The sequence below is a fragment of the Epinephelus lanceolatus genome, chromosome 15 (genome assembly GCF_041903045.1).
Source record: "Epinephelus lanceolatus isolate andai-2023 chromosome 15, ASM4190304v1, whole genome shotgun sequence".
Taxonomy (NCBI): domain Eukaryota; kingdom Metazoa; phylum Chordata; class Actinopteri; order Perciformes; family Serranidae; genus Epinephelus; species Epinephelus lanceolatus.
The window spans coordinates 18,126,193-18,139,150 of record NC_135748.1 but is presented as its reverse complement, the minus strand read 5'-3'; the positions used below and the strand labels follow the sequence as shown (position 1 = coordinate 18,139,150).

Sequence of the window (12,958 nt, the reverse complement as noted above, 5' to 3'; positions counted from 1 at the left end):
CCTGAGCTAGAGAGGGTTTTTTTATACACTGGCCAACTCTCAAATATCGGATGTTGTGATTTTCTTGAGCAGAACAGTAAGGTTGGTTTTCATAACAGCCCCTGCTTGCAACTGCACACAATGACAGGGTATCTCTGACAAGAAATAAAGTTGACATTTTGTGTCCTAAATTGTGATATGAGCCTCCATTTAAGTGGGAATGGTAGTTTTTGCGTTTCATTGTTACTGAAAGAAATATAAAAATGATCATGATGTGACTTTTGCTGGGGTCTCTACCAAACAAGTATGTTCCCTTATGTCTAGAATATGATTTTTAGGCCGGGGCAGCTTTGTAGCACCATGATGCGTCATTTTAATGGTACCATTGTGACACATTTTACCTTTATCAAAGAATTCTAGCTCTGGTGATTTGAATATTGCACTGCAATATAGCGATTTCAGTAATATTCTAAATAGTTGTGGAGCCCTACTGTTATGGGTTACCTAATGCAAGGTTCAGGTCTGTAAGTTGATTTTAATTGCCACCAGTGGAAGCCAGAAATGTTAAAAATCAATCAAACAATATGGTGTTTAGTATGTCTCCCTGAGTGTTGGCACATATCATGGTTTGATAATGCTGATGTTGATGGCTAAAATTTAATTTCAGCCTCCCCTCTCTTCTCTCCTCTTTCCAGGACATAGCTCCAGTGTGAGGTGGTATGTCAAACCGTGACTCGCTAGGGTTCGGGGAACTGCTTCCCCAGGATGTGGTTGATATTTTTGCCCAGGAGAAGCATGGCAAAAGGGGCCAGAAGAAGCGCAGCCACTCCCTGGGCCGGGCTCTGGGCTGGCTGAAGGGCAAGAAGAGGAAGGAGCTCAGTGCTAAGGGGCAGGGCCTGGGTCTCGGTCCTGCACTCGACTTGGCTTTGGATGGGCACCCTGCTGGGCATCAGGGTGGACACAAGGGAGGACATAAGTCGGGAAGGCCACAAGGTAACGGTCATGGTAAGAGCCTACAGGATGCTCAACAACCATTTTATCCCCTTAAGTATTTTATAATGGTGTTTGGGGCTACTATCTGACAATATTTTCCATTAAAAAAAAAACTGTTTCTGTGAGCACACCATAGAAAAATTAGGTGGACCAACTCACCAGAAACAGACCACACCCACTATCATTGTAAAGGTTAACACACTTTTATGAAATAAAGCATTAATCTATTGGGAAAAAGAGCAGAGACACTCTTTGACACAGCAAAGCCATATATTTAAAGGAGCTGTATACAACATTCAGTTTATTAATATAACAGCAAACAGCTGTTTTCTATATAAAGACATAGTGAAGTAATGGAGTCCTGAGCAGAAAATGAAGTCACGCTCCATCTGTGTGTGTTGTAGCCCAAGCTTCTCTGTTCTTTTGTAGTAGATGGTCCAGCTGTGTGTGCACATTAATGCATGTGAACCCCTGTGTGTCCCACTGGCTAGCTAATCGTCACTGCTCTGCTCTGCGCTCATATGGCAGTTACAGCTGATAATGCTTTCCTGGCCCATCGAGGCAGAGCAGCGTTGTCGCAGAATCATTGCACCCACCCTTCTGCTGCCCCTCCTTGTTAACACTCTTGGTTCTGTTAGCACTGTTGCCATTGTTAGCGCTGTTCATGTTGTTAGCACCGTTAGCTGCTAGCCGCCAACTCAGACAACTTCCTGTTTTTTGCTCGCTAGAATATAGCTCACTCCTTTAATGGATGTGGCTATTGATTGGGCTGTCCTTTACTCATTTGATCCCGAGATGAGATGTGTCAAGATCTGTCGGGTGTACCACCTCAGCCAATCAATTTTCCTGGGAAAACACTGACATTTACTTTGTACTGTCCAGAAGGCCAGTGGTGTCATTTCACCAGAAAATGAGACTCAGCTTGCAGAGACTCGAAACCTGCTTCAGGTAGCTAATTTAATTGCAGTGAACAGTTTATTTGCCAAACCTATGTCGCCCTCGGCGTCTATCTTGCTCATTACACAATGTAATAATAGAGCTGACTGAAAAATAAATTGCACACCATTTTGAAAGTCGATTAATTGCTAGTGCCAGCAATGAAGCCAAACACTGGGTTGTTTCAGATTCTCAAATGTGTAGATGTGTTGCTTTTTGTGTATTTTTTGGTCATGGGCTGTTGTTTGGATTAAACAAGGAGCTCTGGGAACTTGCAATAGGCTATTCTGTCACTATTTTCAAACGTTTCTTGTAGTCTTAACAATTAATTGAGAAATTAAATAATTTACATTAATTAAAAATAAGTCATTCATTGCAGCCCGACAAAAGAAATACAATTTCACCAGCTGGGAATTAGGTTTGGATGTAAGAGCATCTTTGAATGCATCACCAGTCTCCTGGCACATACTCACACTCGCACAAACCAAACCATTCAAGTAACAAATTATTAAACTGTGATGAATGAATCTCTATCAAGGCCATTCCAGTTCATTAACATGCTGTGCTGATGTGAAAGAGACTAATGGGTGCCTACAAGGAAGGAAAAAACCTGCAGTTCAGAATAAATATTAGTAAAATAAAGATTGTCATTATCATGTGAAGTAATTTGTTGCTAATGGGCTAAAACCCACAAGTGGCCCCTCTGACTTCTTGTTGTCCCAAATACAACAGAAACCCAGTTCTTTTTCACTCAATGGAGAGAGGGTTGCCTGAGGTGTTTCACAGATTTATATTTTGAGGGCTTATATGCTTATAAGTATAAATTGTTCTGGTACTTTCTAACTTGTAATTACATTTGCATATTTTTTTTATTTCCTTGTCTCAGATTCCAGTGGGTCCTCTTGTCGTTAAGATGCTTTCTGTCCCTCAGGCATGTGGTGTGATCTCAGTTTCATATGAATATATCATCCTCGGGTGTGGCCTGTCTTGCAGGGGTTTAGGGGTAACTGGGAAAAGAAGCTTGAGCTTGATGTGACACATGAATCGTGGGAAAGAGGCGTTAGTCAGGGTAAAAGCTACATCTTCACGTGCCTGTCTAAGTTAAACTCAGTTTAAGGTCCTGCATAGGGTTCATTTTATTAAAGCCAGGGTTAATAAGTTGTTTCCAGGTACAAGTGATACCCGTGGTTGATGTGGCTTGTCACAGATGGATCATACTGAGTTCTGGTTAACTTTTTTAATACGTTAGACAAAGCCCTCAATATTGCACAAGACCTTTGGAGATCCTCTTGAACCATCCAGTCTCACTAAGAAAGATTCAAAGGTTGTTGCTTTGGCCTCACTCATATCCCGGAGATGGTTACAGTGGAAAAGCTGGAATCCACCCACGTCTTTGTTCATTTGCCAGTTCCTATAAAAGATGGCTTCCTATTATCTCATATGTAAATACTCGTACCTCAACTGATACATCAATGCATCCATTCTTTGATGAAAGCACCTTGAGCTTCCCTCTAATAGTACTCCCCTCCCTTTTTTACTTCATTTTATTCACTTTTTGTGTGCATGATATTTATTTTAATTAGTCGTTTGTATGCATGTGTTTCTTCTCTGCCACTTTTTGAGAGTTTGGGATGGGTGGAGGGGTCAGTCTTGGAACCCATCAGCTATCAATCTGACGACGATAAGCTTCTGGGGGCAATGGCCGATAGTTTGGGAGATCTGGTGTAGCCAGTGGATATCTAGGCCATGACTTCCTCTTCTGTGGGCTGGTCATTTCGGCTAATCTCTATAAAGAGATATCAGCACATGAATGCAGATACATTGTAAAAAAAAGGTAATATAAAACTAAGTCATTGTCAGATGATAGCTGATGGGTTCGGAGATTGCGTTTCGGTCAATGCATTCCATCTCTTTACATGGACCACTGAAACTTGATACTGCTCAGACTACCTTGGGTCTACAAACATAAAAAACAGAACACTTAGGGTACCAAAATCTTGTTGTGTTACCCACAGATTTTGCATTTATATGATGATATGTTTTTCAGAGATTAGTGGGCGGTTATAAGAAGATGATGTTTTATTTCTCTGTTTCAACACACCAAAAAGTACTTTGCATTTGACATTAGTGTAATACCGGATTCTAGAAACAAAAATTACATGGGCAAAAAAAAACCCCAGTATGTTATTTCCATGGCCTAGGAAAGTTCAATCAATATTTGTGAACATGAGCTACTGTCTGTCAAAGCCAGAAACCAGAGAAGTCTCAAATGTGTGATGTCATAGGGTGTAAAGTCTGGAGCTGCTCCACAATAAATGGGAGCCTGATTTTGTGGATCCACAGAATGTTTTTTCTTTTTTATACCTGAATTAGCTTTATTATAATGTAGTGTTCCTCAGATCATTACTCTGGGTGCTTTAAGTGTCATCTAGAACATTCCCAATTTATTGTCTGTGGAGCAGCTCCAGGCTTTACACCCTATGACATCACAAATTTGAGATTTAGCACTCTAGTTTTTGGTTTGTGAGAGAGTTGTTCATGTTTACCTTCATTTTTGGACATAGGAACAACATGTATGAATTTTGAAAATGGGTGTAGCTCCTCTTAAAAGACATTTCTGTAGAGAGTAGTCTATCTCAGATGAGTAGGAAGACCTTCCTGGGAACCAGTCGAATATGCTGCTCCTTGGCTCCCAGGCATGTGTGTTTGTTCACTGGGGGGATGTTTGAACAGAGTGTCTTCCTACTCCCCTTCTGAACTTAAGCTCATTTTGTTTGCCGTGAAAAGAAATCTCTGTCTGTCCTGTTCTGTGACACCATCACTTAACTTACCTGGTCTTCAGGTTACGTGGAGGGAGAAGTGCTGCACTATGGCGTCCATCCACGCAGGACACGTGTGAAGTGGATGGTGTATTTTATTTCAACCTGTGTGCAGCCACACGGGTACACATACACCCAGACAAGCAAAATTCACACACAAAGTGAATACAAAAAAAAAAATTCACACGCTCCCAAGGAAATGGCAGCAATGTACTTTTCCCAGAGCTGTGGGATCTTGTTGAAGCTTGCACATGTGCACTCGCATGTCAGCATGCTGAACTACACCAGTCCTGTTTTCTCTTTGTGAAAACAGTTTTTTTCCCAGTGTGAACTCTAAGTTCTAACTTTAGTTTAACACCCTCATTAATCACACCCTGATGCAGTCAGACCTGAAACACAAAAACATCAGCCAGCAGAACCTTGTTCTACTGACAAGCCTCACACAAAAACAGAAAGGCGAACACAGTTTTGGGCCTGGGCTGTTTTATGTGTGTTTGGCTGCCAGTGTTTGTGCAGTCTTGGCTAATTGCCGCACAGACACAGAGGTCCCGCCCGGTTCTTTTGCTGCGTCTTCTCCATGTAGAACTTGTAGTTCAGCGGGAAGGGTGTCGGTGGGGATTTCCATGGGATTCAAACTCATTCACACAGTCAAACTATACCCACAACAGAATATGTATAAACACGTTTTCAGTCATATCTGTGGCTTTTGGTAGACGGTGAATGCATAGACAAGTGCGTCAGCAGTACAGTAGACTGCATTACACAATCTTTGCACTACGCTATGCTACTTATGGTTAGTTACAACAGCAGTGTGAGCCTAAGAGTTTTGTAAGAGAAAGTAAACTGTGATGACAGATAAGGTATTTCTCCTCTGCCAAGGTCAGCTCAGAGGATACCTCCCACATCGGACTGAAGCCATGAATTCTTCTTTCACTTCTCCAAACATGCACTCAAGAAGAATTACTGAAAAAAGTAGATTTCTGATTTTTTTTTAAAGTTGGAACCAACCTTTAAACATTGTTTTTATAGCAGCCACAATGATTTTATTCTATATTTATTCCCTCAAGGTAATAGGCCTCAGGGTAGCAGAATTATGTCACCACGACGCTGGAAGTGTTGCCTATTAAGTGTGAGTTATGTGCCAGGTATTAACATATGCTCCCATTGAGCCCTCAGCGAACAGCGTGTTGTGTGTGGCATGCAGATTGTTGGTGCTGGCAACAGACCGCAGTAAACTCCTCGCCAGACGCTTCCTCTGATTAGAGAAGGAGCTCAGCGAATTCCCAAAATGCATCCAGAGGAAGTTTATTGCAGGAGGAGCAGGACACGGTGCAATGTAACACACTTGGCCAGAGAATTGAATACCTCCAGCTGAGCCCCTGATGATGATCTGTATTGATGCCAGAGGGGCCTCCTGCCCACTAAATGCCTGGTATGGCAGGCACAGTGCCAGTTAATTAAAAGCCATGCCAGGACTGTTACAGTGAGGGAGGAACAAGGGGTTCTGTTTTTCCTGACCCCTTCACTCCCAACGTTCCTCCTCAACCGGGACACTGGTACCACAGAGGATCGTGTGTGTGTGTGTGTGTAAGTATGAACGCCTTGGTATCAAACCTCAATGTCATCGCAGATACAGAGTATACAAAACAACATCAGAAACGTCTTTTCAAAATAGTTTTTACATGATGTTGTTTTATTCTGGATGCTGAAGTTCATAAGAGAACTATAAATCACCATAACAGACCATTTTAAAGCTGAAATGATTAGTTCATCTTTCATACACGATTAATTAAGTAAGTTCTTCAGTAGTAGAAATGCCAACTGTTCCCTATTTCTAGCTTCTGAACTGTGAGGGTTTTCTCCTTTTCTCTTTATACTTGACAGTAAACTGAATATGATGAACAAATTTGGGCAGTTTGATTTAAACAGATACCGATAACCGATATTTACCTGCATCTCATGGCCGATAACTGATACGATAACCGATAATTTCACATTCTTGTATTTTAAAAATAAGTGTATAACCTGTAGACAAACAAGTAGCTGTGTCTCACACACACGCAGCCAGAGAGAGATGTGCTCCACACTGGGTTGCCAGGTAACAATACAAATAACTGTAGCATCACATGGCTAGCAGTTATAAATAACTTTAACAACAAAGTCGAGCTTTAAAAGCTTGGTGTTGGATGTTAGCTGCTGCTGCTAATTAGCTTGTGCTAACACTTAGGAGACGGTCCTTCAGCGCTGTGTCTAACCTGTGTCGGGCTGTTGGAGATCAGATCCTCAGGGCAATCCAGTTGTCTTCCTCTGGAACTGTGAAAGACATCCACACCGTGACATGTTTGGACCTCTAGACAGCGTGCTGTAGATGTTGTGACTCTTCTCCTTTGTTTATTGGCGGCTCGCAAACCAAGTTAAAAGGTACATGTACCGCCACCCACTGTGATGGGTGTGTACATGCTGTCCTTGTTAAGTCAGTGAAAGCAGCCTGGCTTCATATTATTGGCGCTGTTTTTCAGCTAGAATTTTAATTATCGGAATAATGCATAATTATAAAAATGTCCCATTATAATTTATTGGCCCGATATATGTCGCCCATCCCTAGTTTGATCACATCACCGTGAGCTCTAGGAAATTTTATTCATTTAATTTTGTCTTATTTTTATAATTATGTGACAGTCAATATACATTTTATTTACTCAATTAACAGTGGTAAATCTGCAGATTAAGGGACAGTAAAATAATCGTTAGTTGCAGCCCTAGACATGGATATATTACAGAATAGGTCTACCAGGCCCAGAGGCCCTAGAGCCCCAGGGATCAGGGACCCCCTAAGCCAGAGCCTCTGCGTGAATTTGCTGTTATTAAATCAGCATTTTCCTGTCAGAGGGCTCAGTCACTCATGTCAGTAACAGAGCCCCTCCTAAAATAAAATAAAGGAGTAGCTTTAACAATTCACTTTGAAGTTCTTACAGGAAAAAAACATAATGAAGCATTTTAAGTGAGTGTTTCGTTTCCAGTCAGTTTACCTGTAGGACTGTAGACGGGCTGAGAACTCTATACAACATGGGCCCTTCATCTCAGTGGGGAGAAGAAACAACATGTTGTACCTGTCCTGCAGTGGGTGGGGTGGGGCCGAAGGCACTAAACAATATCACCGCCAACTTTTCCAAAAACTTATTTGACGCATCAATACAAAGCAGCAAAATCTGTTGTCTCTTTTTTCCCACAATATTTTTTTAAGAACACAGTGTACTCAAATCTTTTCCATTTCCCAATACTTAGGCTATGTATAACCTAATTAATAGTCAAAGTGAATCTACAGTTGCTCTTAACACATCCCTACTCAAACTGGAATTCAGATTATTTAAATTTTTGGGGGGTAAATGTATTTTCTTAAAAGATTAATTCACCAAATCCCACTCTGAAAATGGGGATTTTTCAGAGATTTTATTTTTAGGGAAAAATTGACCAACTGCAATGTGTCCGCAGCACAGAGTATTGAAAACTGTCACATACTTAAAGCTGCCATTGAATGTCTGGTCAGATTTGTAATCTTGATTATTTAATCTTTAATCTGATATTTCCTAATTTTGGACTGATACTATTAACACATCAGACAATTGAATCTGGCCGTGTGTTTGCTTTTCCGTTTGATTTAAGGATGACAAACAGGTTGCTATAGATTTTCTGTATGGGGCTACTGTACCCTTTGCTCTTGTGGTAATGCATTTTTGTAAACAAAGCCTTTGGAGTTTGACCAGAGAGGAAACTGCACAGTAGCAGTTTTTGGAGGTGATAAACTCTGGACCTCCTGGACCTTTCAATGTGGAGATCCATTAACTCTGCGTTGTCTTCTCTGATTACCTGTGCAATGATTCATCCTGAGCTAAAAGGCCAAAAGATTATCTGTCGTCACGTGTTTAATTTGCTTCCATTTGTCTAATTCCTTTGTTACCTGTCTGCAGATGTGGAGGAAGTTTTCAAACTACTAAATTAAATGCCTAGTAAAAGTCCTGCATTAAAAATGTTACTTGAGTAAGACAGTATAATCGAATGTACGTAATGTAGAAAAAGTCAAAGTACTCAGTGCAGAAAAATGTCCCCTATGACGGTTGGATTATTATGACTCATGCATTAATGGAAAAGCAGGATTTTACTGTTGTAGTTGGTTGAGGCGGAGCCCACTTTGAACTATTTACTGCTGATTATTTTCATGATGGATTAATCTGCTCCATCTGCTGCTTAATCTACTGATTGTTTGGTGTGTAAACATTCTGCAAATAGTGATAAATGTCGACACAATGACCCCGAGCCCAAAGCAACAGCCCAAATCTCAACATTATTAACAATATATTTAAAGTATTAAAATGATTAAAAGGAAACGCGGCAAATCCTCACATTTGTGAAGCTGGAACTGTGACGTATTTTATATGAAAAATGTTTAAACAATTATAAAAATAGCTGCTAATTTATTTTCTGTCACTCAATTGCTTGACTGATAATTTCAGCTGCCCTTGTATAAACTGTTGTCGAGTTTTATTCATCACAAAGCATCATATTTTCCAACTGAAATATGTTTTTTGTGTAAAAATCTTAATTTGTAAAGTACTAAAGCTTCCAGATAATTGTAGTGAAATAAGAGGTACAATATTTCCCTCAGGGATGTCATGGGAGAGACGCAGATGATGCCATTAAAGGAAAGACTCAAGTAAAGTACAAGTACCTCAAATTTTACGTAGGGCACTTGAGTAAATGCACTTAGTCACATTCCTCCACAGCCCTTCTGACAGTGATTTATGTCCCTGCCGTGCTGTCACTTTACTCGATCCTGTGTAAAACTAGAAGATGGGCCTCTCTTACGCAACTCTGGCAGCTCAGATCTTGCCTCGGCTTCATAATGGGCTCTGAGAGGAACGGCCTTGGTTTGGTTAAATGGAAATATGGTGAAGTGAAGACTGATTAGGTCATACAGTCCCAGGAAGGTCACCTGTTGGCTCGAAATACTCCCTCAGAGATTCCTCACATTCCTGAGCATAATAAAGATAGTTCTTTGAGGAAGTTAGAAATAGGGAGCCCTTTGTGTGTGAGTGAGTGTTTGGCATATACTGTATGTCAGGTGACGGATCACGGGAGGCATTTTATTTGACTTCCTCTGTTGAATATTTTGTTATAGACAGTGTATTTATTTAAGGTGCAGACGCATCAAACAGACATCAAATATCTTGTGGCGACGAAGGCCGACACCTCACATCATCTGTCTCTTGGCCACAACGTTGCACTTGAACACACCACAAAGACTATAGCCAATGGTCAACTACGAGTACGTTCTGGGAAAAAATAACTCTGCATACAGACGGCAGTAGTCTGTATTCAAAAAGGGAAAACCTAGCACTGTGGATATGCAAACCATTGTTAGGATATACACGTGAAACAAAGCAGCGTTGCCGACCATTTTTACACCACTCTTCTTCTGTGTTTGCCCTCTTGACTTTAGTCATTTGCTTGCTTTCCTCGCTTCTGTTTCTTTCTCCCTCCAACATTCTCCACCACCGACTCAACAGGGTCAATTAGCTGAAAAGCCGCAGACTAGTGCTAATGGTGCAGGACACGCTGCAAAAAACTAGGGTCACAGACACTTACTGAGGGCATCACCTTGACTGATGGCCAAACAGCAGCCAGGGGCCAGATGCATAAAACTCAGTGTAGATTCATGCACACTTGCATGAGCCTCATTTCCACACACACCCACATTTTGCCATGAATTGATGTAGAAACGCCCTTAAACATCCGTCTGCATATCGATACTTGCGCCCGCTCCACCATTCATTAGACCTGTCAATTAAAAATACAGTTATGAGAGAGCAATTTCACTGACTGTGTTGCATTGGCAAGGTTCTCCTACAGAGCTGGAGCAGCTGTCATCGTGCACGGCTGTGGATATTTGTAGCATCTGTGTCACTAACTCATCACATGTTTCTGCAAATCATCATTGCATCATTATTATTATTGAACATAAGAAGGATGATCAGTGATTCATTCATGATACTCATGTTGAAACTGACTTTACAAAATGCTTCACAGGATAAATGATCACTCACAGGGAGATGAATCACTCAAAAATGATTTGATATTAACTTCATAAATGTGCCTTTGATTGACATTTTACAGAACACTGTGCAGCCTGCAAAACACTGACAGAATCAGTGAAATTAAAAAACAACTTAAAAACAATATCGTCTCATAATTTATATTTAATCTTGTCCATATCATATAACCCGCAGCTATCTCAGCTAAAACCATGTGTACACCTGGTCCGAAGAATCTGTAAGGTGTGCACATTCTCATGTGTGGGAAAACACACGCATTGTTTTTGTGCGTACATATCGTTCATGCATCTGGCCTCTCTTGTGTCAGGGCCTTGATTGCATTATAGCATAAATCAGGGAAAATGTGTTTTCATGGAAAATAGAACTTCATCTTTGGGACGGCAGATAGTAGAACAAGTTAAGACTGATGGAAAACTTGCAACACATTGTTCATTTAGGGAAGTGGAAGAAAATAAGGAGGCAGCAGGTGCACAAGTGACAGCATCCTTATTTAGATTCAGCTGGAACATACACACTGTCATGTTCAGTGAAATACACACAGGAGCTTTGGGGATTTTTAGAACAGAACAGTAAGGCTAAAAGACAACATCAACTGTCGTTTCATTAATTGAATTAATATTGCTTTAAAAAAAGTTGTGCCTTTAATGTTGTTTCCAACACTGTGGTTTAGTGTGTGTGTTTGTAGTTGTGTCGTGATGATGAAACAACAACCGTAAATGGCAGGAGAACAGGTTTGAGAAAACTGGCATGTGATAACGTTTCACTTTCTTGCTCTCATGGCGGGAAGTAAACAACCAGTCCGCCTTTTTATACACTGTCACATGAGGGAGGTGAATCAGTCTGATTATTTATAAACCACTTGTTAATTCTGTCATGTGTATTTGTAAATTAAAACATCATAGTGGAATGAGGATGGGGTTAACTTCTGTCGTACTTTCAAGTACATTTTGTCACTTTGTCTATAAGATATCTGAAAATTTAGCTGACGCATCACAGACGCCCATCTGCTGAGCTGTTATGTGAGAATCAGGCTGATGCTGACGTTGTGGGAATTTCTGTACTTTCTTGACTACCTGTGTAGTAAACAGTTGCACAAATGCTTGCTTATAATCACAGGGTTTTGTGGGCATTTACTAGGATTTTGTTTCAATAGGTGAAAAGTCACCACGCCCGAATGGCAGAGGAGATCACGTTAAGGTCACTCGAATGGTGAGAGGTTTGCCCTCCAGTCCCAACTGAATAATCTGCTTCAGTTTCATTTAATCACGTTCCTTTTATTCTTTGCAGTGATCTAATGTTTGGTGTCAGTGTTACCAAACTAAGCAGGATGGCCAAAAGCCAAACAGTTATTATTTATGAAATCATACATTGTTTCATTGTCAAGATGTGCAGATGCATTGTTACTGTGGCTGTGCACCGACTGCACACGCTGTTGTCACGAAAGGAAAATATTTGCCAACACACTGTGGCAAGTCTACAGAGAGACAGACAAATATGTGCTTGGAAATTTTTGTGAGTCACCAGTCGTGACTTTTGTAGTCGAATCAGGCTCTTTTTGAGCAATGGGGCTTACTGTAAAGACTTGACATTCACAGTTCCATTGGTGAAGATAACTTTGTTGGTTTTACTTCACTACTGAAACAGAGTTTAATAAAGGTGCAACACAGAGTTGGGTGTTCATAGTTTTCCTCTCTGAGTACACACTGTTCTGACACGATGCGTTCAAGGACTGGAGCTGTGATAAGCCTGCTGGTGTATAATGGAGGGACTTGCCCAGTTTACATTAGCACAACCTGGTGATTTAGTGCCCAGGGGTGTTAGGGAGGTGATCCACTTTTCATTTTTTGTGAAGATGTAGAATTAATGGTAAACCAGAGACTACAGTCGTGCTAGCACCTCTGTGAGGCTGCATGAAGGTTCAGCACATGAACCTGGATACTGGACCCCAAGATGGTGCCTATTCATTCCAATAAGATTTGCTCACCTGGTGCATATGCCAAAAAAAGTTTCCAGCTGCAAGTAGGGGTGGGGGAAAAATGGATATAGCATAGTATCACGATATTTTTGTGTGGCAGTATTGTATCGGTACACGGACGCCAATTATCGATTTCTTTTATTGTA

The 12,958-nt window shown here is 40.9% G+C and overlaps 1 protein-coding gene across 3 annotated transcripts in view; it reads left to right on the top strand.

The window, feature by feature from the left end:
* The window catches only part of LOC117267307 (uncharacterized), a 40,140-nt gene that overhangs the window by 13,467 nt on the left and 13,715 nt on the right, over positions 1 to 12,958 (top strand). For 2 of the 3 annotated variants that reach the window (XM_033643134.2, XM_078175005.1), the window contains exon 2: positions 675 to 984. In XM_033643134.2, the coding sequence (XP_033499025.1) occupies positions 699 to 984 (286 nt within the window). In that variant the 5' untranslated portion in view covers positions 675 to 698. The remainder of the gene's footprint in view (positions 1 to 674; positions 985 to 12,958) is intronic. The other variant, XM_033643135.2, reaches the window with a different exon arrangement.